The 26,425-nt window shown below is 47.4% G+C and overlaps 1 protein-coding gene across 2 annotated transcripts in view; it reads right to left on the bottom strand.

Annotated features, from left to right (window-relative positions):
- Positions 1-26,425, bottom strand: part of FRMD4A (FERM domain containing 4A) — a gene marked incomplete at both ends in the record, with an annotated part of 371,294 nt that overhangs the window by 10,932 nt on the left and 333,937 nt on the right. For both annotated transcript variants that reach the window (XM_080618704.1, XM_080618703.1), the window contains 4 exons: positions 2,431-2,553; positions 5,832-5,965; positions 14,104-14,245; positions 21,795-21,933. In XM_080618704.1, coding sequence (XP_080474830.1) covers positions 2,431-2,553; positions 5,832-5,965; positions 14,104-14,245; positions 21,795-21,933 — 538 coding nt within the window. The remainder of the gene's footprint in view (positions 1-2,430; positions 2,554-5,831; positions 5,966-14,103; positions 14,246-21,794; positions 21,934-26,425) is intronic.

A 26,425-nucleotide genomic window follows, 5' to 3' on the forward strand; every position in this document is an offset into this window, starting at 1 on the left:
CAGTGTCTCAGCTGAGTTTTTAAGTGCAACCAGGGGTACCCTGGAAGCTACCTACTGGTTTTTAGTTATCCTCCAAAGTCAAGGGATTTAGGCCAATCTATGCCAATGCAGAAGCCAATATAGAGCTTCCTGGTTTGCGCAGGGACCCCAAGATGTGAGCTGCAAAGATCCCTGCTAATCTGCAATGGACTTGGCTGCCTTCCCCAGCTCGATGGAGTTTCTGTTGTTAGTCTGCTGGGAAGAGGAACACAGCACATTGCAAATGAGGGGGAAAAAAGGACAAGCTTTTTTACCGTCAGTGAATGGTGGGAGTTCAGATGGCAAGTGCTGATGGATGTGTATTCATGGAGATCCCGTTATGCAAATTCAAACCCTTTCTCTTTGTCCAGCAGCAGCGTATGCTGCAAGAGCTGTGGGATTTGATCAGACTGAAGTTGTTCTCTCAAGTTTTTATTCTGGGCTTTATCCCTTTGCTGTCTGTGGTGAGTCAGCACTGCCTTAAACCCATAATGATCATTTCCCTCACTTTACTGAACACTGAACCCACCCCTCTTCATTTTAACAGATCCCTTTTTGCTTTGAGGCGTTTCTAAGCTCTGTTAGTGCCAATTTATTAAAAGTTAATTTAACACCACGGAGTTTTAAGGCCTGAAACCTGATTTGCTGTCTTCTGGTAAAATCCTTCCCAGAGCCAGGAATTATGGACCAGGTAGAGGCGATTACCAAGAAATACAATAGGACCCATTTGTGCAAGTCTTACTCTGCCAAAGCTCTTAGTAAAGGTACGGTGAGCTTGATGTGAGCTGTCATTTCAGACCTTCACAGATTCAGCTCTAAATCATTCAGTATATCTTAGAAAAAACATATTCATTTTCCTCTGGGCCATAACTGTTTATTTTCTTCCAGTGAGGCCCCTATAAATAAAGCCTCCAAAAATGAGAGCTATCATCTGCCTTCAGATGGAAGGGCCTCGCTTCAGCTCCTTGTCACAGTTGGTAATATCAGTCCTGAATTTACAAGCCTGAGGGAGTATTTCACCTTTTGTTTTAAATGGAGTTTCTAATGTTTGCATTTGCTGAAAAGCACCTGAAAAGCACTGCTGGCCTCTCTAAATGTTCTCAAAGCAGCAGCCAAATAAACAGAGCTCAACATCATTCCTCAAGAAGAGAAATTTATGGTTTTCAACAGGGTCTTCAAGTTTGACAGATGAAAGGGGAGGCAGAGAAAAGCTGAATCAGCATGTTTGGATTGCTGCTGCCAAAAGGCAGAGTGCCTGCAGTGGGGAGGAGCTGCTTTACCTTCCTGCTCTCCCCACCTAACCTTGCCACCAGAGTAAGGAGATTCCTCACCTGCTGGCCCCAAAAGCTGCCCTGTAGCAGTAAGATGGGGGGAAGCTGGAGATCAGGTTCTAACTGAGCAGCCAGCAGACTGCAGGGGTTTCAGGAATAACTCGGCTAAGCCATGCTTTCCCTTTGAAAAGCTTAATTAAATGTGTTGGTTCACGAATATCTGACTGCTGGAATTCCTCTCCCAGGCTCCATTGAGAACACAACTAAAGAGCTCCAGCTGTTTATTTTTCCAGCAGCAGGAAAATGCCAATGAAACGACAAACAGTTAATTGCCTGCCTGAGCTGAGCCCTAAACCACACAGTCACACAGCTCCAGTCTCTCCTCTTACAAAAATAAAAGGGAAACTGAAGCCTGGAATATACACAAGTGTCTTGAGACAAATGTGTCTCTGCAGACAATAGCTTTTCTGTAGATCCGGTCCCGCCTTACAGCTGCTGCAGGCCTGTTTTCACAGCCATGGTTCAGGGCACTGACCCAGCACGTTGTGGGAGCAAAGGAAGAGAACAAACACTCCCTGGCAAACTTGGGAAAACATAATTCCAGCTCCCCATAGGTAGGGATGAAGGCTCTTTTGTTTAAGGACTGGGGAGCAAAATGCTTTCATCTTGCTGTTGCAGGGCTAAGATGGATAACTGTGATGCTTTTCTCCCTGCTTAGGGGAGACGTGAATTCAGATTGCTGCTGAAGCAGAGAGCAAGTGGCTGTTTGCAATAACTCAGGACAGCAGCAGGGCTCAGATGGCTTAAGGATGTGCTCCCTACTCGCACAAGTCACTGCACTTGGTCACCAGAGCTCTTGCACTGTCATGGTCCTGTTGTTCACCCAGGCTATTTGTTACCTCTAGCAAAGCCAGGGCTGAACCCTGAGGGTTTCACCTTTAAGTCTGAACTAAGACCACCAACTCTCACTGCTTCCCCTGCTTTATATCTGATTATATACATATATAAAGGCACTGTGACCAACTACAGTCATTTACTGTAACTATGACTATAGGACTGATGCTTCCAATGTGATGCATGGTGGATATCTTAGAGACCTGAGGTGGGGACACAGGGCTGGAAGGGAAGGGCACAGCCTCACCTCTCCCTTGGGCAGGATCTTCTGCTCATCCAGTTTAAAGGCAGTTCCTATTCTTCTCCTTACAATAGGCGGCTCCTCCCCAGGATCCAGGGGGTATTCTCGTGGCAGCTTTCCTGTGAGCTCCTGTAAGCAGAAAATGCTGTTAGCGGACTGGGAAGTCCTGCAGCAGAGCAGAGCAGAGCACAACACCGCTCTTCAACGGTGACTGTAAAATGACAGGTGTTCATTAACAACACATCCAGTTCAGCCAGCTGATAAACACAGAGGAGAGCACCCAGCCCTGCAAACTCATCCCAGAACCTGACACTGAGGGTGGGGAGCTTTTCTTTAACCTGTGAGTGAATGAATGAATAAATGAATGAATACGGATTATTCTTGTGGCCTGCCCAGGGTAGGTCTGTAGGTGGTGCCCACCCTTAGGGCGTTAGGGCCTGAGGCTGAACAGACTGCTGCAGGGTGAGCAGGAAAGAGCTTCTGAGAGGGGAGTGAGCAGATTTAAGAGCCCTCATGCGGGATGCAGGTCTGCTGAGTCAGAAAGCCACAACAGCAACAGCCGTGCAGGTTATGACCTGCACAGCAAAACATTCCCACCTGATTCATGATGTGTCTGAGAGGAATGCACTGAAAATGGTCACTAAAAGCACTGCCTGGTACCTCATTACCTATCTGATAACACTTCATGTATCAGACCCCCTTCCAAACCCCAGTGACCTCACAGGTGGCTTTGGAGCAGTATTAGCTGACGCTTTGTCAGACTGATGGGGTTATTTCCAAAGATTTGTTCAAAATCTGAAGCAAATCCCATAGAACTGAGCAATATCTGGAACACAGGAAGCAGGGAACGCCACTACTGATGTTAATGCTGTGGTTTTTTTCCCCTGGACTACACAATACAGCCACACATATCTGAACTGAAGGCATTCAAATGCCTACAGAAAAAGGCAGGAGCCTCCTTGTACTCAAAAGTCTCCCCATGAAGGACAAAAGGCTTTTGTGCTCCTTAGCATCAGCCTTGAGAGGATCCAGCTGGCAGAGTAACCTAAATCATCTGAATCCCGAAGAACAGCAGCTGGCCTTAATGCGAGTGCTGTGCAGCTCAGGTCCCTGCCTGCCCCGGCCTCTCCCCAGCTCCCTAATGGGGTTTTTCTTTCTCTTCTTTTCAGGTCACTCGGAAACAAGGATCTGGCCTTTCAAATCCCTTCTTTCAGCAATTCCCAGCAAAACCAGGTTTGCAGCACAGCTCTGTGCCCAGGAGCACAACCCTCTATTGCAGGAGGCACAGTTGCAATATCTCAGTCCCATTCTGCTTTACCCCTGTGCGGTTATTTCAGCTTCTCTTCCAAAGTGTATTCCTTCTAGTGAGACGTGGCTCTAAGCACTATATCTAGACACAGATTCCTGTATCCTTTCCCAAGGGAAACAAGGCTGTTTTCTTTATAACCCCAAACTTCCTATGAAGCAGTGGGGAAAGAGTTAATATCTTCTGTAAAATGCTCAAGAGTAGAGCAGAACAAAATGAACGTGGGCTACCATGCTGCCTCCATAAGCTGAAAAGTATTTGCAGGCACGGGCCTGAAATGTAATCTAAATTAATAAGTAACTGGAGTAGTGATGGCCTGGAGTAACCTGATGCCACTGTTAGGAATGGCTCTGGCCATGCTGATTTGATTATGCCCACACTTCTAACTCTTTTTTTTCTCCTGGTTTTCAGTCTTCTCCCTCTGCTTTGGCCATTCCTGTGCCAAAGTGGAAAGCACAAAGGGCAGTCTGAGAGGAAATACTTCCAGCTACAGGCTGCTGATGGATGAGCTGTAGGGTTGTTAAGACAGGGTCAGATTCCACGTGTCCATCAACTGCCTCTCTTGGATCACCTACAGAAAGCACCAACACTTTCTACCAGCTCTTAAGGTGCCAACAGAAGGGCTCTGGCCAGCCTTGCTGCAGCACATGAAGGAGATATTGCTCCTTACCAGCAGCTCCATGCCCCAGCAGGAGCTGTTGCAAAGTGCCTGGGTTTCAAGTGAAGGCACTGGGCTGTGAGCTCCTGCAGCTACAGCAGAAGCACATCTGCATGCTGCTGATGAAAGGCATTAATCACTGGCAGTCAGGCAGTGTTAGCTTAGCGTGGTGAATTCCTCCAGGCCAAGTAGAGACCTCGAGACCTTGTCCATCAGCCCCAGAAGAGCACCTGACTGCTTCCTGTAGATGATCTTGGCTCTGTACTCAATGGACTTAGGAGACTGGATCTGTTCCTGTGACCTGTACCAGCACGAGTTGTTTGCTGAAGTCAATCAGGACTTCCCAGGTGGGAAAGGATTGCTTGTGTGTAGTAATGGATGGGAACAGGGGCAGCAGAGACTTCTGCTGATATTCTTTGTTGAGAGGCGTTTTTTCAGAGCTTAATCTTGGTGTTAAAACTACAGAGCAATCGAAACAAAGTGCAACGACAGCTGAATCAGTGACCTACTGCCCCCGTTTTTGTCAAAGGCAAGATACACATCACGTATTAAGCAACAACTGGAAGATCTCAGTGCCACTGTCTGCAGCCAGCTTCCTCTTGTGTTACACATCACCATTTGTTATTAAAGTCACATTTTCAGGCCTGGTAAACAAGGGAGGACTGATGAATGACCCAAGAGTACACTGCTGCTGATCTCCACGTGCAGCTGCCGCAGCATTGTGACTTCCCCAAACATTCAACTGATCTCTAAGCTGGTCTCCTGTGTACTCTAAGAATGAACTGGCAAGTGAGTGGGAAGGTTATGAGTTCCTGAGCTGTCCTGCACGTCCTGGGATGACCACAGTGGTTCCAGGTTACAAGGTCTGCCACTATACTGCAATTACTCTCAGCAGTGCCAGAGCTTATTCGATGAAGGGAGTCTACATGAAGCAGACAAAACCTTATGTGCTGTATGTATGTGCTGGGAGAAGAAAAGCATGTAAGGTCAGGCCTGCTTCAAGAAGAAAGTGCATCAGCCTGTTTTGTTGAGTCTTTTTCTGCTGATGAAGGCGAAAGCATTTGAGAAGTGATTACCAGTGTGCAGGACAGCCTTTCCTATGCCATTTAGGTAGCTGCATGTTCCCACCAAAATCAATAAGAAGCCTGGCTGAATGCATTTAAACACTATTTCAAACAGCAGACATGGAGCACTCTTCTAGCCCCAGTCCAATGGGGTACTCAGCTGACATGGGGTCCCCTTCTCTGGGGGGCAAACATCCTATGCCATTGCAATCTGGAATTGAAACATCTGGACCTTCCTTAGGTCTTTGTACAATGGGCTTTGTAAGAGGTGACTATGGAAGGAATCTCTTCTCCTGACTCCACACCACCTCTCAACAAGGAGCACGTTATAACAATGCAAGTGACAAAGTGTTACAGGTATAAAATGTCCATTGCCTACCGCTTCCCGGAGACAGAGCTTCTTCAGCTCTTCTAAGCGTTGGCGCAGTGTTTCTTCCAAAGCTTCTTGCCTGGATTTCAGTGCAGCCAACATGTCTTTCTTGGCAGACTGAGAGCTGTCTGACTCTTGGGAACCTGTCAATAAACAATGATTTCACTAGGCCAGCTGACAGCAGAATACACATCTGGAGCACTTGTAATTTTACCAAAGCCTGGATGCAGTCCTTCCAAGGGGGAATGACTACGACATGAAGCAGGTGTTGCCCAGTCATGTTTGTTTATGGCAAATTCTTAACGTTTAAGCTATCAGACAGGGATTGGGCAGTGGGGCACACAAAGACACTTGTAACCATTATCTGGAAAAATAAAAGCAACACAGTCATTCACGTAAAGATCCTGGGAAAGAAAATTATACCATTCCCATGCAAGTTCCCAATGGCAAATAACAAAATAACAGCATAGTTTATGGATCCCTGGAGGTGCATCTGTGGGAAATTAAGCTTAGGAGAAACCATTTGACAATAAAGCTACTTCTTAAGAACGGCAGTTTTCCTTGTAGAAAACATTTAATTCAATCCACTTATAGTGCCTGTTCTGTGTGGAAAACGTGATGGAACAAAATTACCTACCAAGATTCCTGTAAAACACACCAAAAAACAATAACCCACAGGTCCCTCTGGGACAGTAGCTGGTTCTTGTGAAGGCATAGGTCAAGATATTTACCAATAAATGTCCAAATGGCTTGACTTTTCAAGTGGCAATTACCCAGCAACTTCCACTGAAGTAAGTCCACACATTAAGTCAGACTTGGTTGCTCAATGACAGCATTTGTAACTTCAGCTCTTTATGGGAACTTACTGATGGAGTTTCTCATGTTATTTTGGTTTGGGATGGTGCATCAATTGCTATCCCAGATCTAGCATCTCAAAGAAGCAATGTTGCTTGCATCCATTTTTGGGTCCCCGGCTTGGGCAGCTGATATACCTCTTGGCCACAGATTAAGAACATGAGGGGTATGGCCATTCTGTGAGATGAAAAGCAAGCTCAAGAAGGGGTAAACACAATCTCTACATCACTTATCACTCATATTACCAGCAGTTGGTAAGCTATAACTAGAGTTCCAAGCATCCACCCTTAGCTTTATGAAAAGCTGAGTTCTGGTACCTGTGGTGGATTCAGCAGTATGGTCTCATGTCTGTCCACAGCAACACTGAGAGCTACAGCTCCAGGCTAAAGCTCTGCCCCACACACTGCTCTGGAGCTCTACATCTGATCCCTTTTTAATAAACTCCATAGTAGGTCTTGAACTGAAGTATACAGGTGATCTAAGGTGTCTGAGATGTCTTCCATGGGGTGGCACAGAATCACAGCATCATAGAATTGCTTTGGCCTCCAAGCTTACATTGAAAACACTGGAGGAGGTTGGTTGCTGGCATTTCACGGAGCTCTGGAAGGAACCTGGGAACAACTCTTTGTTTTGGCACCAAAACAAAGTGAAACTTGTGCTTTCAACTTCATCTTTCATTGCTGCTATTCCAGCAGACCATTAAGCTGAAAGAGGACTGAGGCAAACAATGCCATGAAACAGTTCTGCATTGGCCCAGAGGGAGCTGAGGATCTCACAGATCTCTTCTGCCACTATTTTCTGCAGTTTTCATACAGGAAGACAGCTGGCATTTAACTGTGAAACACCACCCCTCTTCCTCATGCCTTTTATATGGCTGTCCTGGAGAGGAGGGTGTGAGCAAAGGGCTTTTGAAAGGTTGAACATCATCAGACAAAGGAGGACAACCTCATGGTAAGACGCTTCTTTAGCTGTTGTAGTCCTCCTCATTTCATTTGGGTTTGCTTCCATAGAGCAGCACAACTCAATTCTGCCAACACATCTGTGCTGCAAGAACTTGACGGGGTCTTCTAGAGAAGCCTTGTATATGCACTGGCAAATGCTCTCTAGCATTTAGTAATTCTTAATGGTAACCCTGGTGAGCTGTTACTAGCGAAAGCTGAACCGCTGAATTTCTTTACTGAATTGCCAAAAAACTGCTGAGTCCTGGTAAAAACTTGCTCATGACTCCAACAGATGTTTCACCCCCTTTTCTTTTCATTTATGACAGCTTTAATGACTTACGTTTCCAACTGCTGTTCCCCTTTCCTTCCTCTCTGCTCCCTAGCTCCACACTGGCCCCAGGTTTATTTTTAAAAGCTGTTCATATTTGCACTGTGGGTTGCCACAGCAGCTACAGAGATGCTGAAACATTTAAAAGCACATGAATAGCCCAAACCCTGGCCAGACGCCTGCGCTGAGCTGGGGTATGCCGACAAGAAGAAAACAAATGGCTTCTGGCAGAGCTGATCCGGACCCAAATCAAGCACAGACAGTTCACAGCATCTGCTCCAGCTGTGCTTACCCTGTGTGAGATCCACCTTGGTCTCAACCAGTGTTCGGTGGCAGTGTCCACTGAGAGCACATCTGGCCATCTTTTTACCCCTTTCAGAAAGCAAGGAAATGAGGAGATCTGGAAGCTCATCGTCACATTCTGAGTTAAGCATTGGGATTACTGCTGAAATCAAACTCAACCCCTCATTGACATTAATCATAGAATCAGATAGTTGGATCATCAAGTCCAACCATTACCCCAAGACTGCCAGAACCACCACTAAACCAGTTCAAATTGACATTTTCAGAGTATATCTTTGTATCACGAACTCTTCTAGTGTAGTGAGGGCTCAAAGGCATTCAGTTCATGGCTTGTGATCCTGAAGTTTTTTAGCTTGACCATAGCTGACTTGGACAATCTCTTGGGCATACTGCAGGAGTTTCTTCAGACTTTCCTGAAGTTTCTCCTTCAGAAACTGTTCTGTTCTATCTGTTTGGGGTTTCTTAATGTATTATCTTTTCTTTAAAAGCTAACTATTTTGGGGTTTACTATTTGATTTCTATGGGTTGGATTCTTTGCTTGTTCTCACAAGGTGAAAAGCAAATGGGAGATCTGATCAGTCAAGAGACTCACACCACTGTGAGATGCTTGTAAGGGAGCAGAGAATAGTGCTTTATATTGCTGGGCTGCCTACAGCTTCCATTAGAGACTCTTTAGTTATAAATATGTATTAATCCAGCCTCGAGCAAGGTTGTGACCACAGACCCACTTCTAAAGCCAGTGGCAACTGACCCGAAAATGTCAGAACAAATCAAAAGGCCATAAAAACAACCAGAGAAATAATCAAAGACCAGCACAAACCAAACCAATCAAGCAGATACTACCTTAAATCAGCCCTATTAAATACGATGCTCACTGAGTCATGGCTGCCCAGTGTCTTCCAAAGCGGATCATCAACAGAGAAAAACCAGTCCTGAAAGATCAGTCCTAACACGAGAGACCCCTGCTGCAACAGAGATGGTTGACTGGGAGGCTTTCTCTGGTATTTTATCTCCTACAATTAAGGCTGATTCCTAATGCAGGAGAAATGTTGCTAAAATATGCAATTTCTCTGTATGGCTGTTTAACCTTTCTGTGACAATTATTATTGAGCCTCCTTCCCATTTGCTATGCAAAGATTTACCAAACTGCATTTTAACACAAACTTCTGCAGAACCATTTGATGTCCCTAAAAGAAAAAGGGTTGTGAAAACACACCGGGTAGCAAGCACAGGACCTTCCCTCAGCAGGAACCTGCTGAGCCTGCGCTGGTTTTATAGCTGATGTTACTGGTTTAATTTCAAAGCCAAGTTAATTGTACGTTCCCTTTCCTTCTTACCATACAGGGTGGGACACAGGGCTCAGTGACCTGAATATTCACTTAATACCCTATCAGTTTGTGGATACACTGCCTATCTTCTGATACCCACTTGGTGTCTCTGGGCTGTTTCTCCATCCACTGACAGTCAGGAGAACATGAGCTGTGAAATGGAGGGAGAATACAGTCCTCCCTTGTCCAACTCAGCAGAATGAATGGCTGAGATTCTTCACCAGTGCTAATGTGCTGGTTTCTGATCACTCCAATACTGCTGAGGTCAGGATAGTCTTGGTGATGTTGATGGGGACATGAAGTGAGTCACGCTCCCAAAGGATCTGACCAAAGCTATGTGCTGTGCCTGTGCAGATCTGCAGGGGGCCCTGGCTACCAGGTGTCACTTGATAAGGCTTTGCCTCAAAGCTTGTCAAAGTGATGAGGCCACCAATATGAACTACCATTTGGAGAGGAAAACCCTACCAGTGACTCACTGGTCGTCCCTATTTCCTCCACCTATTGTAGCACAGTGATGTTAGCTTGGAAAAGGTATACATGAGAAGATGAAAACAAGCAGGGAGGATAGATGGAATGCTGAAGAGCAGAGGGAGCCAAGACTCAAATATCCAGTTTAAACCTCCTCTGGCGTAGCTTGAGGCTGTTTCCTCTTGTCTTATCAGATGCAACAAGGTGGATGAGCAGCAGCAAGGCAAAAGCATCCAGGCATCTATTCTATTAGGAAAAGTTTCTTCACTGAAAAGATTGTCAGGCACTGGAACAGGCTGCCCAGGGCAGTGGTGGAGTCACCGTCCCTAGAAGTGTTCATAAACTGTGTAGATGAGGCCCTCAGTGACACGGGTTAGTGGTGGCCCTGGCAGTGCTGAGGTAATGGTTGGACTTGATGATCTTAAAGGTCTTTTCCAATCCAGTTGATTCTATGATTCAATTCCTCATTTTATGAGCCTCCCTCTCCAGGAAAAACATATCTAAATATGGCAAACGCTTCATGCTACATCTGGCTGCTGGCTCCAGCTTGCTGGCACTTGGCTGATGTCCCCTGTGCATGGCTGTCCCTTGAGCAGGGAGGAAAGGTCCCCCCACACTTGCTCCGTGCCAGAGCCCGGGCTGACTCACCACGCCAGGATGTCAGCACACAACAGCCAGTAACCTCAGACAGTCACTATCTCTCGTCTCGACCCGACACATAGGATATCCTCCAGCTGGAGCTGCTCCACACAGGATGCACTCACGTATCCTGTGGGAGACTCGTCTTCATGGCCCCCTGTGCTCACGGGCCATGCGAGTGCTATTCATCCGCTCCAGCACTCACCGGGTGATCCAGCTGGGATACAACCCCTCCGGATGGAGAACCGGCTGCCTGGGCTCTGTTGTGGCATTTCACATGTAAACAGGTCCCTGCGCAGGAAACCTCCACGGCTGCTGAAGGAATGGGAATCACTGAGCCAGAGGATGCTTGAGCACGGCTGCAGAGCTGAAGCAGAGGTGTTCCTCTGTGGCACCTCTGAGATGAAGAAGGTGGTCTGGTGTTCAGAACAACAGTGATAGAGGGGCTCATCACTAGCTAGGAGTCCTGCAGAGTTCTTATGGCACAGACTGCTCCAAAGGAAAAACCCACCTTAGGCCTGACTTGATTTTGTTCTGATAATTATCTCTGATGAGGGCTCCCGCCACTGTGAAAGCAGAGCTTTTATGCAGGGGCAAACCTTGCCCCTGATGCCCAGGGATGTCCCAGAGGTCCTGAGCAGATCCCTGAACTAAATCACAGCAGCTCACTGTTCTGGGAGGCCCCTTCAAAGCCAAAATGAGGACAGAAGTTAAGGAGGCAGCTTGTCAGAAATGGACCTGGGAGCACCAGTTATCACAATTAAAACTCTGCACTGGACAGAGACTGAGACCAAGGGCCTGGGAAACACGGAGGAGCTCAGGCTTTGGCCCTAAACTGCTGTGACCATGAGGAAGTCACTGTCCCAGCGTAAGACTCCATCTCCCCCTGCTGTGTCTTGAGGCTGTAAGTGATGTGGAGCAGTGAGTGCCTCACACTGCACTGCAGGATCTTCACCAGACAGTGTGACAGCCACAACAGATTTTTCCTTGCAGCCTTGCTCCAAACCCATGCCAGTTTCAGCACACTCCTCATGGTGCTGACAGCCCCTCCAGTGAGGAGGAGTGAGATACTGAGAGGAAATGACTACAAGTAATTTCCAGGAAAAAAAAGACTGAGAACAGTAGGGAAGTGGGGGCAAACATTCAGTCCTGCCCTTGTGATTGCAAGTCACTCAGGGTATTTATAGCCTGGAAATCTACTGTGGCCACTTAATCATTTGCACTTATTCTCTCCAGCACGCAGGCCGGACCATGATAACCCATCATTGTTGTGACTGTGTGCCGATAATCTCTGGCACAATGGGAGGAAATGCAAAGGTTGGGATGGAGCCAGTGACTGTGCCCAGTGGGACAGGCAGTGAATGCCCCCTCCCATGCAGTGGGCCAGGGCTGGGTTACCTCTGCCAGCTGGGATGAGGGAAGGGGCTTTTGGAGCAGAGGGTGACTGGAAGCAATCCAGGGTCTCCAATTCTATGGTATCTGTCTGGAATCTCTGTCAGATGTCTTCCCTCTCTACTTCCTGGCAGCTGCTCACAGCTGCTGGAAGGCACACAGCAAACCCCACAGCTCTCCTTAATGTTTTGGGGAGAGCCCTGTCCTCACAGCTGGTAGGATATAAAAGGCAGGTTTGAACACAGGGATCTGGAGGAAGCTATGCTCCTGGCCCACCAGCAGCACCGAAACAGAGGTTCACACAGCCCTGCACAGGCATCCAGGTAGACAGATTCACCTACCCAGGCCTGAAGAAATGACTCACCTGGTGAATGAACTCTGCATGGGTCTAGTCAGTACTGCAGCTCTGCTGAGTCTACAAACCTTATGCTCAGACAGAAGGGATTTGAGCAAGGAGCAAAAAACAATGCAGAAATCAAAGCATGGGCAGCTCTCAGCGTGGGGTTTCCATCTACATAACCCTGAGAGGTGCTGAAGCTTTCCTGGTCCTAATTTTCTGCTGGCTTTCACCTGGCTACTGCTCTCTCTGGGTGTGAGAGCAGAAGCAGACCCCCATGCTTCTTTCCATGAAGGCAAAAAGTCAGCGTATCAACATGAAAACAGGATTACTACCAAGTAGCTCTCACAAACTTAGGAATGGTTCCCAGGAGGCTTCGGTCTTGAAAAGACCTAAAGAACTTCCTTGGGGCACTTCACGTTATTTACTTTCCAGCAGGAGAGATGGAAAAAATGCCAAACAAATAAAGAGCTCTGACAACCTGACACCGGTCTGGGGGCTCTCAGCTACTGCAGCTCCCTGAGCGATGGGAGGCACAGACGGTGGATTGTGTACTTTGTCAGGAAGACTGAGGAGCAGAAAGGCATCTCTGTTTGCAGGCAAGACAAGGAATGGTACAGCAGGCTGCTCAGAGCTCTGTAAACACTGCACATTTTAACCCCTTGCTGGGTATTTTCCAAGCAGGAAAGCGTGGGTTTTAAGAGACACGAAGGATACAGTGGTGCAAGGCTGATCGGCTACACCAGTGTGGGTTCAGTTTTAAAGCATTGGTGTTCTTAGATGGACTCTTCCCTTTGTCAAGCATGGTTATTCTCTACTGTTACACATGTCAACACAGTCACTTTTGTTAACTCGATGTGATGCTTAACAGAAGGCATTTAATTGACTGAAACTGCTAATTACAGGGATACGAGCAACCCTGCCCTCCTGAAGAGCTGCTCACCCGAGCAGCTTCAAGCTCTTTGCAAACTATCAATCCTTGCACTGCTCCTGGAGTGACATTTAGCACTGTTTTACACACAGCTTGCCTGGTTCAGGCTGATGTAAGAGTATCAAAGAGATAAAACCTCCTGAATCCCCTTCTCTTCTCCTCTGCACTAGTTCTCCTCTGTATCAACTTCTTTGAGATTTCTTTCATAGATTGTTTCTTCCTCATACAGGAAGGTGCTCTAAGCCACAAAAAGAAACCTACTAGTCTGATAGAGAGTGCTAGGGAATAGCTCTTTGGAGCCTGGAACCTCAGCCAAATTTCAGCAATAGAGAAGCAAAGCAGATGTGCACTCTGTGAAGAAACCACCCTGCCTCAACACTGCTGAGGGACATCAGCAATTCCCAGCTTCAGCTTCCCACTGGCTGGGTGGGGGCTCCTTCACAAACACATCTGCCTAGGGTTGAACTGGTTGCCAAGGGGTGATTATGGGAGAAACTGTGAAGACAGACGAGGTCTCAGCTGGAAAGTGAGAGGTTGGAGATGACATCCGGGGGCCAAAGAGGAAATGAGTGGTGGTAATGAGAGAAGGGGAGGCTGCTGCCTGTGCTGTTTGTGGAGCAATGTGCTGAGAGACAGACACCTGGATAGATAGAAAGGCTAAAGGGAAGTGTCTTTCATTTCTGCAGTGCAGCTCCGCATCACACCATGGCCATGGCCCTTCCCACCATATTCTCTCAAGTTACAGGATAAAGGACTTACCTGATGACAGAAGACTCCCGCTGCTGCCACTGATAATCTTGCCTTTACTCCCCATGTTGGCCAGCTTTGAGGTCTTGAGTGTTCCAGTTTCAGTCAGGTCAATTGCAATCTCGCTCAGGCTTCTTGCGGCATGAATCTTGGACTGGACGTGGACACAGGAGTTAGTAATGAGCTATTAAAAACTGCTTCTCTAAAGCTCAGAGAAGGAAAAAGTCCTTTTGCTGTGGCAGGAAACAGGCCTCCAGAGTAAACTTGGATTCTTTTACAAGAATAGAAGCAATTTGGCACGGGATTCACTGCTGCACTTTTTACATTCTTAAGTGGGTACAATTCTGGCATTGTTTCCTGTTGTTTATTTTCTCTGCTTTGCCATGCACATTTTTCCCTCTTAAACAAACTAGGTATGGATTCACTGTGTTACCACATACAATAAGAAACCTTCAGAAATGACAACCTGCAAAGCCCGAAGGCTAAAGATCATCTCTAACATCTAAAAGAGGATAGGAGGGGCCTTTCCAAATCTGCTTTGGACAAAGACATGGTGGGGACATGACTTAAAGGGGCTGTCATGAGAAGATGGAAGAAAATACTGGCAGGAAAACGTGTTCAGATTATGGTCCAGACTAACAAGCTGCCCCTACTGTGAGGACCTTTTCAAAGCATTAACATTAATTCAGTAAGAAACAAGAACCAGTCCCAGCTCAGTAACTGGTCACACTAGGGCAAGGAGTCACCCATGGTACACTGCCAACTGTTAACTATCTGGACACCTCCAGGGGAAAGTAAACATGCATAATGTGTAAATGAGAAAAGAGAAGAGAAGGGAAAGGAAGGGAAGGGGAGGGGAGGGAAGGGAAGGGAAGAAGAGAGGAGAGGAGAGCAGAGGAGAGAAAAAGAAGATAAGAGAAGGAGAAAGAGAAGAGAAGAGAAGAGAAGAGAAGAGAAGAGAAGAGGAGAGGAGAGAAAAAGAAGAGAAGAGAAGGAGAAGAGAAGAGAGAAGAGAGAAGAGAGAAGAGAAGAGAGGAGAAAAGACAGAAGAGAAGAGAAGAGAAGAGAAGAGAAGAGAAGAGAAGAGAAGAGAAGAGAGAAAAGAGAAGAGGAGAGGAGAGGAGAGGAGAGGAGGGAAGGGAAGAGAAGAGAAGAGTAGAGAAGAGAAGAGAAGAGAAGAGAAGAGAAGAGAAGAGAAGAGAAGAGAAGAGGAGAGAAGAGAGAAGAGAAGAGAGAAGAGAAGAGAAGAGAAGAGAAGAGAAGAGAAGAGAAGAGAGAAGAGAGAAGAGAAGAGAAGAGAGAAGAGAAGAGAAGAGAAGAGAAGAGAAGAGAAGAGGAGAGGATTTCAGCTGGAAGGAACCTCCAGTGATCATCTCATCCTCTTCGTATCTTAGGAGGGAATGAGTTGACTTCCTTAGATGTTATCCTTTCTCCGTTGGTGATGGAAGGATTTGAGAAAACAAGATGCCCAGAAAATTCAGCTGAGATAATTCCAGAACATTCTCTTCACTGAGCAGTGAGCTCAGATGTGTTTATGCACACAGAGGCATCGAAGGCAGAAAACATTCAGGGCATGGGGGTTATAGTGGCACTGAGCAATGAAATGGGCATAGTGGCTGCTTGCAGGGTTGGGCTCAGTCCCAGTGGCTGCCTTGCGTCTGCAATACAAACCCTGCTGTTAGTAGCTCACCATCTATCTGCAGGCCATTCTCCAGCCTCTAGCAGGTACTTAACATAGACAAAAGGACCAAAAACATTCAGTTATATCCCTAGCACTACTGGGAAGAACCCAATGTGAGGGTGTCCTGGGTGGCCATGGGTTTTTTTCAGTCCTTTTTCTGACCAGTAGAGCCTTAGGATCACCTTAAAATAGCAACTGCCACATCAGAACAATCCTCTCCAGTCCTCCATTTCTCACTGGGGTCATCTCCAAGCACTTCAATTCTGAACTAATGCTTATGCTGTGAGCCCTATTTTATGTATTGCTTATTGAATTTGCTTCAGGTAACAAGCCACGCTAACAAGGGGGGAACTGACAGTCAAGAAGAAGCTCACTGTCTGTAACATGGCGCACAAAAATGACTGCTATTTCATCTCCAGCCTGGAAATGAGCTGCTTGTTCGCTGACCCTCATGTGTGCTCCTCAGTCACAAACGCAGGGAGCTTGGAACTCAACCCACTGCCCAAATCTTGCAAGCCCTGTGCTGCTGAGCTTCAATCACCCTGGCCTCACAGGGTCTCACCTGAACGTTCACCTCTGCATCTTCTCAGGCCAGAAGAGACTCAGCTCAGTCATACAGTTCGTCATTACAGTGCTAACAAATCAGAAGCTGACTGACATCCACATACCAGCGTGTGATCTGTTCCCACTGGAACTAACATAAGATGGGACTAGAAGGAATGCTTGCCATGATGGGATTTTCAGTGTTTCACATCTTCAGGAGCAGGAATCATTTTAACAAGAACTAAGGCTGAACTGATGGCTGAATGATCACCAAACTGAGCTTTGCACTTAGCTCTGTCAACGATCTGTTGTTGTGCTTTGGGTAAGACACTTAAGGTTAAGTTCTTAGTGATCCCCTGCCTCTGTTTGCACATCACTGAAGTAAGAAGGAAAGTAAAATGTCTCCCTGTTGCACACTGTATTTTTAAGATTAATTTAAGACTACAAATGAAGACAGCACTGGGAAAGCCTTACACTGAAAATACCCTCAGAAGTATTATCATCATATAATACTCTTGGGTATCTATACGCTCCATCATTACCATTCAGAGGTACCCAAGTGCCACACAATCTTATTTCCACAATAACCCAAAGAACAGCGTGTGTGCACTCACTCATTTGAGTGCAGAGGCTTAACTACTTGCCAAGATGTCAGAGCAGATCAGGCAACCAGTACTGACCCTCTTACACTAATGCTACAACCAGTTAGTTAGCCACTTCTCATTTCCAACTGCTCCTTCCCCAAATCAGCCCCAGGAGAAGGATAGCACTCTTTTAGCTTCTTGGATCTGATGTTTCTGGTCAGAAACAAGGTCTGTGAAATATGTTCTCCAAATAGCTCTGGAAGATTAGTGCTAGGTGAACAGGAAAATCACTGCTTTTTGTCACGAGATTTCCTGCTACTGAAGTCTCAATAAGAAGCCTGAGCATGAACTGCTGTCTTGCTGCAATGCCACATCTTTGGAAGTAACAAGTCTTCAGAGTGCTGCTGTCCTGCTGATTTATCCCTTGCAGGTGATAAATGCAGGGTTATGCATACCTTGGATAACCCCAGGAACAGCCATAACTGATCAAACCTAGTATCTGCCTAACCCAATATACTGAGTCCTTGCAGTGAAGTCTAGGAAAGGCACAAATCCCAGGTCTGCACAGACCAATCCTTCAAGGCAGTGGTTTTCCTGTATTTACAGGAAACTTTCAGCAAGAAGCCCTGTAGTTTGTTTCCACTCATATTCAGACTGCAAATTACAGCACGCTCTGGCACTACCTGTTTGACCAGGCACCAGCTAAAAGTGCTGAGCAAAGGCAATGCAGCTCCTGTGGTCCTGGCTGATGAGCCAAGCCAGCACTGCCTGGATGTGTGCCCTACACAGGGCAAAGGAAAACATGATATAACGCCATAGCCTGGCATCCCTGGAGCCAGGAGAGAGGAAAACCAAACCAGAGAGCAGGGATCAGCAGGGCAGAGCGAGATTCCTCCACAGAAGATACAATCCAAAGAGAAGACTCCAGGGAGACCTTATTGTGGCCTTTCAGTACTTAAAAGGGGGCTACAAGCAAGATGGGGAGAGACTTTTTAGCAGTGCCTGTTGCAGTAGGATGAGGGGTGATGGTTTTAAACTAAAAGAGGGGATATTCAGGCTGGATGTGGGGAAGAAATTCTTCACAATGAGGGTGGTAAAACACTGACACAGGTTGCCTAGAGAGGTGGTGGATGCGCCATCCCTGACACATTCAAAGCCAGGCTGGATGTGATCCTGAGCAACCTGATGTGGTTGAAGATGTCCCTGCTCATTTCAGGGGACTGGAGTAGATGAGCTTTGAAGGTCCTTTCCAACCCAAACCATTCTATGATTCTATGAAACCTGCTGCAGCCACAGGAGAAGGTTTTAGATCTGACTGCAGTTGTGCTAACAGTGCCCTGCACTAAACAGTGGGAATGGAACATCTCCTGAAAGGAATGGGGTTAATTTCCCATGCTGCTCAGTCCCTGCTGCCTCTGCTCACTACAGCAATGCCCATCAGCATCGGGTGGTCTTGTGCTTTGGACAGCCACTCATCAGAGGCAGGAATCAGACCAACAGCTCATTTCATACAGGCCACTGAGCAGCAGCCAGCACAAGGCCTCGGCTAGACTCCGTACCCACAGCACAATAGTGGAAAGCTAGATTACATCCCATTAGCGTTCCCTCAGGCCCTGCAGTCCCTCCAGGCTCGGAACCTTCCAAGCACTTAGCACAGACCTGCCAAGTCTCATTTCCATGGAGGGATACTGGCTCATTCATGAGTCATTTCAAAGCATGGGGCCAAACTGATCCTCCCTCTTGTTCTGACAAGGTCAGAGGGTGAAGACAAATCCATCAGTGAAATGCAAGAGTAGATGGACACTGGGGATGGATTTATAGAATCATAGAATCATAGAATAGTTAGGGTTGGAAAGGACCTTAAGATCATCAAGTTCCAATCCCCCTGCCATGGGCAGGGACACCTCACACTAAACCATGTCACCCAAGAGAAAAACAGGCAATGATGGGAGCAGGAAGGCAGCCAAGACACTGGAGCTGGAGACCCTCCTGGCTCTTTGGTCCTGTCCAGGCTGGGTCTCACTTGCTGGGGTGCCGAGGCTCACCAAGGGCTCATCAAGAGCTCAGTGTCCCTGCTGCCTCCGCAGCTGCAGGAGGACAAGCATTATTCCTCTTGCCTGCAGTGATGGGGCTTTGCTGCAGGTGATTTTTTGAAACCCTTGGCCTATTCTCTACTGGTTCATTCAGCCAAAAAGCCTCGCACTTGGAGGAATGTGCTGTTAGAAATTCCCACAAAATGGGACTTCTCAAGCCTTCTAAGCCAAATGTTTGATTGACTCAGTGCAGTCAATGGAGCAAAGACATGCCTTGAAGTCCTGCTGCATCTCTCTTCTGGAAAACAAGGGAAGCTGACAGGAGTTCTGCACACTGACATGTTCACTGTGGGCATCTTCTCAGCCTTCACATTACGCTTTGGTTGTAGGGAGAGAGAGATCAGCAGGGAGAAGATGCTGGGAACTGGGTGAGCTGGCAGGAGTTCAATGGGAAGTGGGGCTGCAAGAAAGGCTGGGACCTCATTTCCTTGCAAAATCGTTAAAATCCAGGCAAACCTGGTTTTATTTCCTTCTAAAATCACATTAACAGGGTTGTCCAGTGGAGCGGTGCAGATCCAACTGATGCCCAGTTATGTGAGGAGCTCAGAGTTCAAGCTTGCTTTATCACTGTGTTGTATCTCCTGCCATCTAATCTCCACCCCCAGAGTGAAGGGTCAGATGCAGTGAGCTCCAGCAGGCTTTTTCTTCTAAGTCTGTTTTTATTATTCTTTTGTCAAAACTACATGAAATGGCAAGTTTGGACATAAAAGAAAGGAATATCTAAGTTTTGCTTTGAAGTTGGGGATTCGACTGAAGTGGGGGCTGAGATTTAAGGGGATGCAAGCCCATGCAACCTGAAACTCAAATAAATGTTTGTCTTAAGCCCTTGAGAGCTGAAATGAAGACATTTCACAACACCCCACTCTGTTTCATGGTTTTAAAAAGCAAAGCACACATGAGTACAGTGTCCTGGAGTGACCAGCAGGATGAACTGATCAATTCAAATTGATGGATCTATCAATCTCAATAGTGTCACGTCAAAGACAAGGACAACAGAGTAAAATACCAGCTCCCTTCAGAGAAAGGGACACAATTATTTCGTAGGCCTTCATTTCAAAGCCTCAGCATGACCACTGGCATTATTGTGACAAAGCACACTGAGATGATCACAGACGTGACAGGCTGACAAATGGGGGCTGGTGGATGGTGCTGTCTGTAGGAGTGTGAGAGAGCGGAGATCAGACTGAAACACAATCTGCCAACAACAAAAGGAGCCACTGATGGGAAGTGCTGGGCATTTAAGAGACCCAGTTTCTTAGCAAAGAAGTGGGAGGAGGAGGGAATCTCCTTTTGTTTGTGGGTTGCTTGTGACCTAAATACCTTGCAGCTAGATCAGCAAATCCAGCTGGCTAAAAGCACAGAAAAATATAAAGTTGTGTTTGTTTGCTGAGCTGGTTTTGTTCTGAGCACAACAGAGAGGGCTGTGCACTGCCCTGGTGCAGAGGAGGGGGACAGGAAGTGATACTTGATGTAGGGTGTATTTTGTCCATAGTCACAGCTGGCACTTAGGGGTGGGAAGTTATCTAGGCCCCTAAATTCCATACAGCTCACAGCAACTATGAAGAATCCTGTTTCTTTGCATTAGATGGGATATGGCCAAAGTGAGTGTAACCATGTGTGCTGCCCAAGGCACCCAAAAGTACTATCCACTCTACAATAAAGTCACAGAGATCATGATGGGAAAGCAATGTCAGAAGGTTTAGAATGAGCTGGACTAATAGCACACTGACGGCCCTTCATGTACTTTCAGCAAGCCAAAACATTGAACTGGCAGAAAAATAATGCAGCAAAGTAAAAACAGGAAAAAGAAGTATTTTTCTGCCAGTTTAGTGGTCTGAACTGGATCATGAAGGGACCTCATATGTCCATGGGCTGTGCAAGGGAGGGAGCAGCCCCTGCATGAAAACGCGGGCAGTGCTTTCAGCAATAGCATGATGTTAAGATTGTTTCAGCCATTTGGAGGACCTGCCATCTCATAGGGATGGGGAACAATGCAGGCAGCTGTATAAGAAGGTGCTCATTCAATATAGCCTCTGTATTGAGTCACATCTCTGTAAAGTTAAACACCAGCAGGCTCATGGGGAGAGGGCTGTCTGCATGAGAAGTCTCTCTTCTGCCTCAAAGTGTTCTCAAAGTCATCAAAGCAATCTCCTGCTGTTCTGGGTATGCCTAAAGTTACTGCTGATGAAAGGAATTAGAGGAAGAACACACACTCCTCTGGTTTCAAGGTGGTTTCTTTTGTGTATTGAGCTGCCCTTTGTGCAGCACCAGATTGAGACAGTTTCTTTTAAGGCCAGGATGTCAGAACCTGCCCCCCTTCTGCTGTGATATTCTATGTGGAGAGAGAAATAATACCCCTTAGCCATCATTTCTAGGAAATACAATAGTAGAAAGCAAGGGACAGATTCAGAAACAGGTACAGAGTGTGAAGCTACTTTAAATTCAGTTATTGGAAGCTGCCCCAACTTTATAACAGACTTCAAGTAACAGAAGACATGTGGAAACCATCCAGACAGGGATGTGACCCTATCTGCTTGTAAACGTTGTCTTCTCCATTTCGGCCACAGTTCTGTACAACCTTTCCCTCAATCCTCACTCCCAAAGACATGGACTTGACACAAATTCCCTCAATCTGGCCAAAGCCAGTAGATATTTTGAGTCAATCTGCCCATTTTTTTGATCTCAAGTGGAATGGGAGGGCAAGAAAGGAGCCACCATCTGGACTTGGCCTTGCTGTGACTGGGGGGAGCTGAGAAGGACTCACCCACCACAACATACACTTCCCACCTCCACCATGCTTACCTTGCTTTGCTTTCTGTCCAGGTAGAACTGATGTTGACTAATGGCCATAGCCCAGATAGACTTTATTAGTGCTGGACAGGCGTACCACGTATGCACAGCAATGCCACTATGCCCAAAAGTCCTCCTGGTCACAGATGCCCTGGAGAGAAGAGAATTAACTGGGGTTATACCAAGGTTTCTTCAGGTTGTTTCCTATAGCAAAACCTACCACAGGCCTAACAGTAAAAGCTGCTTTCTTTACTGTGCACACCCTTATGCTGATGGGAAAAAAATGCTTAGAGAACAGCAATAAAGAGCCAATCAGCCAGGAAAGCATTTACCCTAAATAACTCCTCAAGTTAGCAAGCTCCAGAGGACTAACAGTAAGGATCTTCCAGTTTGTCCAGTTCAGACTGTATTCCTGGGTTTGGCTGAGCTGATGCTGACCTGCTATGTGTCCCAGGGGAGTCACCAATGCCAAAGCATGTGTGAATCCCGTGTGTCTCATCAATCGCTGAGACACCCAAGGCAAAGTCCTCACACCCTCCACTACTTCTGGCTTTGGCCAGTGGCTCTCATATATTAGGACCCAGGTGACAACTAAAGATCCACTGGACCAATGGCTGCTTTAGGGAATGTGGGAGAAGCTCTTAAAATACCTTTATTTCCTCAGTTGTAAACAGATGTAGCAGGACTTGCCAAGGTGTAATGGGAAAGGGCAATTGTGAGGCTTGGAGAGGGCTGCCTCGTGCCCTGGAGAGAAGAATGTGACTCGGCAATTAGCTGAGTGAATGTAAACCCAGGAAAAATGAGAACTAAATGTTTCCTCTCCGTGACTCCCAATTGTCCTCAATCATTAGCAAAAGGAACAGGTTAGGTTTCCCCATGCTTGCACAGCTGTACAGATCTGCTTGAGTAGTCCTCCCAACCCTCGGCTCCAGCCCCTGACACCTTCACACACAGTGTCCTGGTTGCAGAACTCCTTTCACTGCAGGGATGTAGCACTGGCTGGAGTAAACCAGGCCACCAATCTACAGAGCCCCAAATATATGAGGCCCTCCTCTCTAGTCTGTTAAGAAGAGTTGCGGTGGAGTATAATTATGATGAGAGCATGGGTATAGAAGCTAGCTCAGAAACATGGCACTTCTGTTACAGCCTATAACACAGGAACATTGATGGTGTAGAGAGGCCAGTGCAGGATGTGCTATGCAGGGGCTGCCACAACCCATAGCCAGCAGCATTCTGTGCAAGGCAGATGTGGAGCTGACACTGCAGGACAGCCCAGGAGTTCTACTGTGGACTGCAAGGGATGGCCAACCCTTTTACCAGCATTTAGAAGTCCTCAAGCCTTGCTAAGACAGTGGTTTCCCTCCTGTATCTGCACTGGCCACCTCTCCTCTTGTGCCTGTGGGCTACCACCTTGTAGGTGAGTATGGGGAGGCCCATGGTCAAAGGAAGTTGTGAGAGGGGCAAGAGTGAAAGCAAAGCAAAGCTCTGCAGCAAAGTGGGAACTTCAGCCTGGGCAAGGGCTGACAGCTCTTGTGTCAGAGCCTTCTCAGTGCTGCAAAATGCATTACAGTCCAATTGCAAAGCTACAAATTGGAGTGAAATATCTCCAAGAAAACAGCCATGGCCAATGCAAACAAGGCCTGAAACCGCTGGGATCTCATGTTTCAGTGTTACCCCGTGCTGAGTCCTTTCCATGCGGCTGGAGCAGAAGACCTGCTCCCATTATGAGCAGTGTTCTCGTGAGAAAGCTCTCTACAGACGCAGCAGGGCAGCAACTGATGGTCCTAATGAGGGCATGTGCTGGGCTGCTTCACCCTGTCACTGCACAGGGACTGTAGGCAGTGCTCTCGCATTTGAGGCTGGAAAGGGGATCCAACTGTGGATGCTTTATGTTAGTTTAAGGGACATAAACTACCACAGTGTATCAGGCTTTAAGACATTAAGGCACTTGAACATGAGCTAAAGCCTTAATTCTGATCTCATCCTATTCAGTTCAAATGCAGCTACGCATTTTGAACTCACAGAAACATTCTCTGCAAGCCATTCATCTTCTCATCTTAAAAGCAGTAATTTCCAATAATTTTTCTTTTTGGGATCTGTACATGCTTCCTATCAAATCTGCAGCCCCGGTTAAAAAGCCTGCAAACTTAGCTGGTCAGAGCTGTGGACTCGCTTTTCACAGCTATCTTTTGGGTACCTGTGAGACATGGCCCATAGGTGTTCTTCTCCATGACTCCCCTGCATGTCCCTCTGGAATTAACCCTGCTGATACCCCCTAAAATGTATCATTTCCCTCTTTTAAAGGATAAGCAATCGCAATGAAGAGATGTTAAATGGCTTGTTTGGGACAGGAAGCCATGGGCTGAGGTGCAGCTTAAAAACACGCATTGTGCTGCCCAGCCCTGGCCACAACCATGGAGCAGTGCTTGCTCTCCTGTGACTGTGGCTTCGCTGACTCAGGCTCTGGTTTGGCTACATGGAGAGGAATGTGGAGAGAGCACTGTGTTGGCTACTCCTCCACCTCCACATTGCCAAACAGCTCCTTGCAGGAGTCCATCCCGCTTGGCCAAGAGGCTACAACCTGAGCTGCATTCCCACCATGTAACGGCAATGTGCTGCTCTGCTTTACAGAGCACCGTCTTGACCTGGGTGATGGTACTCTGTGGGTACAAAACCCAGCCGCATTCATTTCCTTGTAGTGAGGAAGTACCAGGCTGACAACCTGCAATGGGGTTTTGTCCTCCTGGTGTTGAACACAATGAAATGAAAAACGGAAGCTCTTCTGTGTCAGTAATTCCCATCATATAAATACAAACAACACAGAGGAGGTTCCTCTGTGTGGTCACATTTCATGCATGACACTGAGTTGCAAAGATCATGATTCTGAGATCTCAGAGCTATTTGGTTTCTTTCCCTTGTGATTATAACTATTTCCTTGCCTTATAATAGTCTTTCAATACCTAAAGGGGTAAATCTGGAGAGGGGCATTTTTACAAGGGCACGTAGGAATAGCACAAAGTGGAATGGCTTTAAACAGAATGAGGGGAGATTTAGATTAGATATTAGGAAGAATTGCTTCCCTGTAAGGGTGCTGAGGCGCTGGCACAGGGTGCCCAGAAAAGCTGTGGCTGCCCCACCCCTGTCAGTGTTCAAGGCCAGGTTGGACACAGGGGCTTGGAGCAACCTGCTCTAGTAGAAGGTGTCCTGCCCGTGGCAGGGGGATGAAACTGGATGAGCTTTAAGGTCCCTTCCAACCCAAACCAGTCTGGGATGCTATGATCGCTGCTCCCAGGAAAAGGGCCAGCCTGGGTGCTGAGAGGCTTCTTGCTGCCTGTGTCTTGCAGCATGCATTTCAGATGTTTGGTGGGGAAGGAGTGCAGCACCCACAGCTCCTGTGGCTGGAAGCCCTCCCAACGTATTCTCAACTTTGCTCTGCCAGGTTTCATGCTACTATTTACATGCTTAATATTAAGCAGATGCCTCAAGGCTCTGCTGACCTGGAGCTGCTCAAGATCTGAGCTGCTCACTCAGTTACTGCTTTAACAGAACGCACCTATGGAGCCAGGCACCGTTGGACTGGTGTGTTGTGTTCATATCAGGGCAAATATGCATAGAAACTGCATGCAAAATTCTCCTAGTAAAAGTACATGCATTAGCAGACAGATAGGCATGGGAAACAGGTGAAACAGGCTCACAGCTGAGCGATTCATACTCATTTTGCAAGTGGGACATTGCTTTTAGTGAGAACAACCTACAAAGCAACACAGGTCACCACAGTCACCATCCACTAGCACACACAAGCAGAGGGTGCAGAATGCACTTGATTAGATGTAGCACAGTCATTGAAACTCACTCTCTCTCACATTAGGTTTGTAAAGCAAGGGAAAAGAAAGGCTCCCGTGCCAAAAAGACTGATGGGCTCCCATCCAGCCAGCCGGTAAAGCCCTGGTACCGTGCCATTCCTTTCAGTTGCACTACTGAATATTTATTTACAAGGAAACATGTGAGTACGAGATCTGGTGCCCATCTCCGGGCTCCAAGTGCAACACGGGGACAAGGCAACTCCTCCCTGCATGTATGGGGGTGCCGGCAGCCAAAATAGAGGGAAGAGGAAAACAAATACCGCTGGGAGCCCAGAGGAAACACATCCTGGAAAACACCCACCCGAACCTTACTGCCCCGCTGGAAGGAAGCGGCAGCCCCCGGTGTGGTGCCCGCTGCTCCTTCATTAGGGGTTCCCCGGCTACCGAGCGCAGCCAGCCCCGCACAGCAGCGTGGGGAGCGCTGCTCGGCAGGACATGGCTCGGCACGACCCGGCTCCGCACTGCAAAGCCCGGCTCGGAATGACTGGGCACAGCTCATCCTGGCTCAGAATGGGTCGGCACGACTCAGCCCGGCTCCGCACTGCAAAGCCCGGCTCGGAATGGCTCGGCAGGGCTTATCCCGGCTCGGCAAGGCTCAGCCCGGCTCCGCACTGCAAAGCCCTGCTCGGAATGGCTTGGCACGGCTCATCCCTGCACGGAATAACTCGAGAGGGCTCATCCTGGCTCGGCATGGCTCAGCCCTTCTGGGGATAGCTCGGCACGGATCAGCCCAGCTCGGAACAGCTCGGCACGGAACAACCCGGCTCAGCACTGCAAAGC

This window comes from Psittacula echo (assembly GCF_963264785.1).
Source record: "Psittacula echo genome assembly, chromosome: 1".
Lineage (NCBI taxonomy): Eukaryota > Metazoa > Chordata > Aves > Psittaciformes > Psittacidae > Psittacula > Psittacula echo.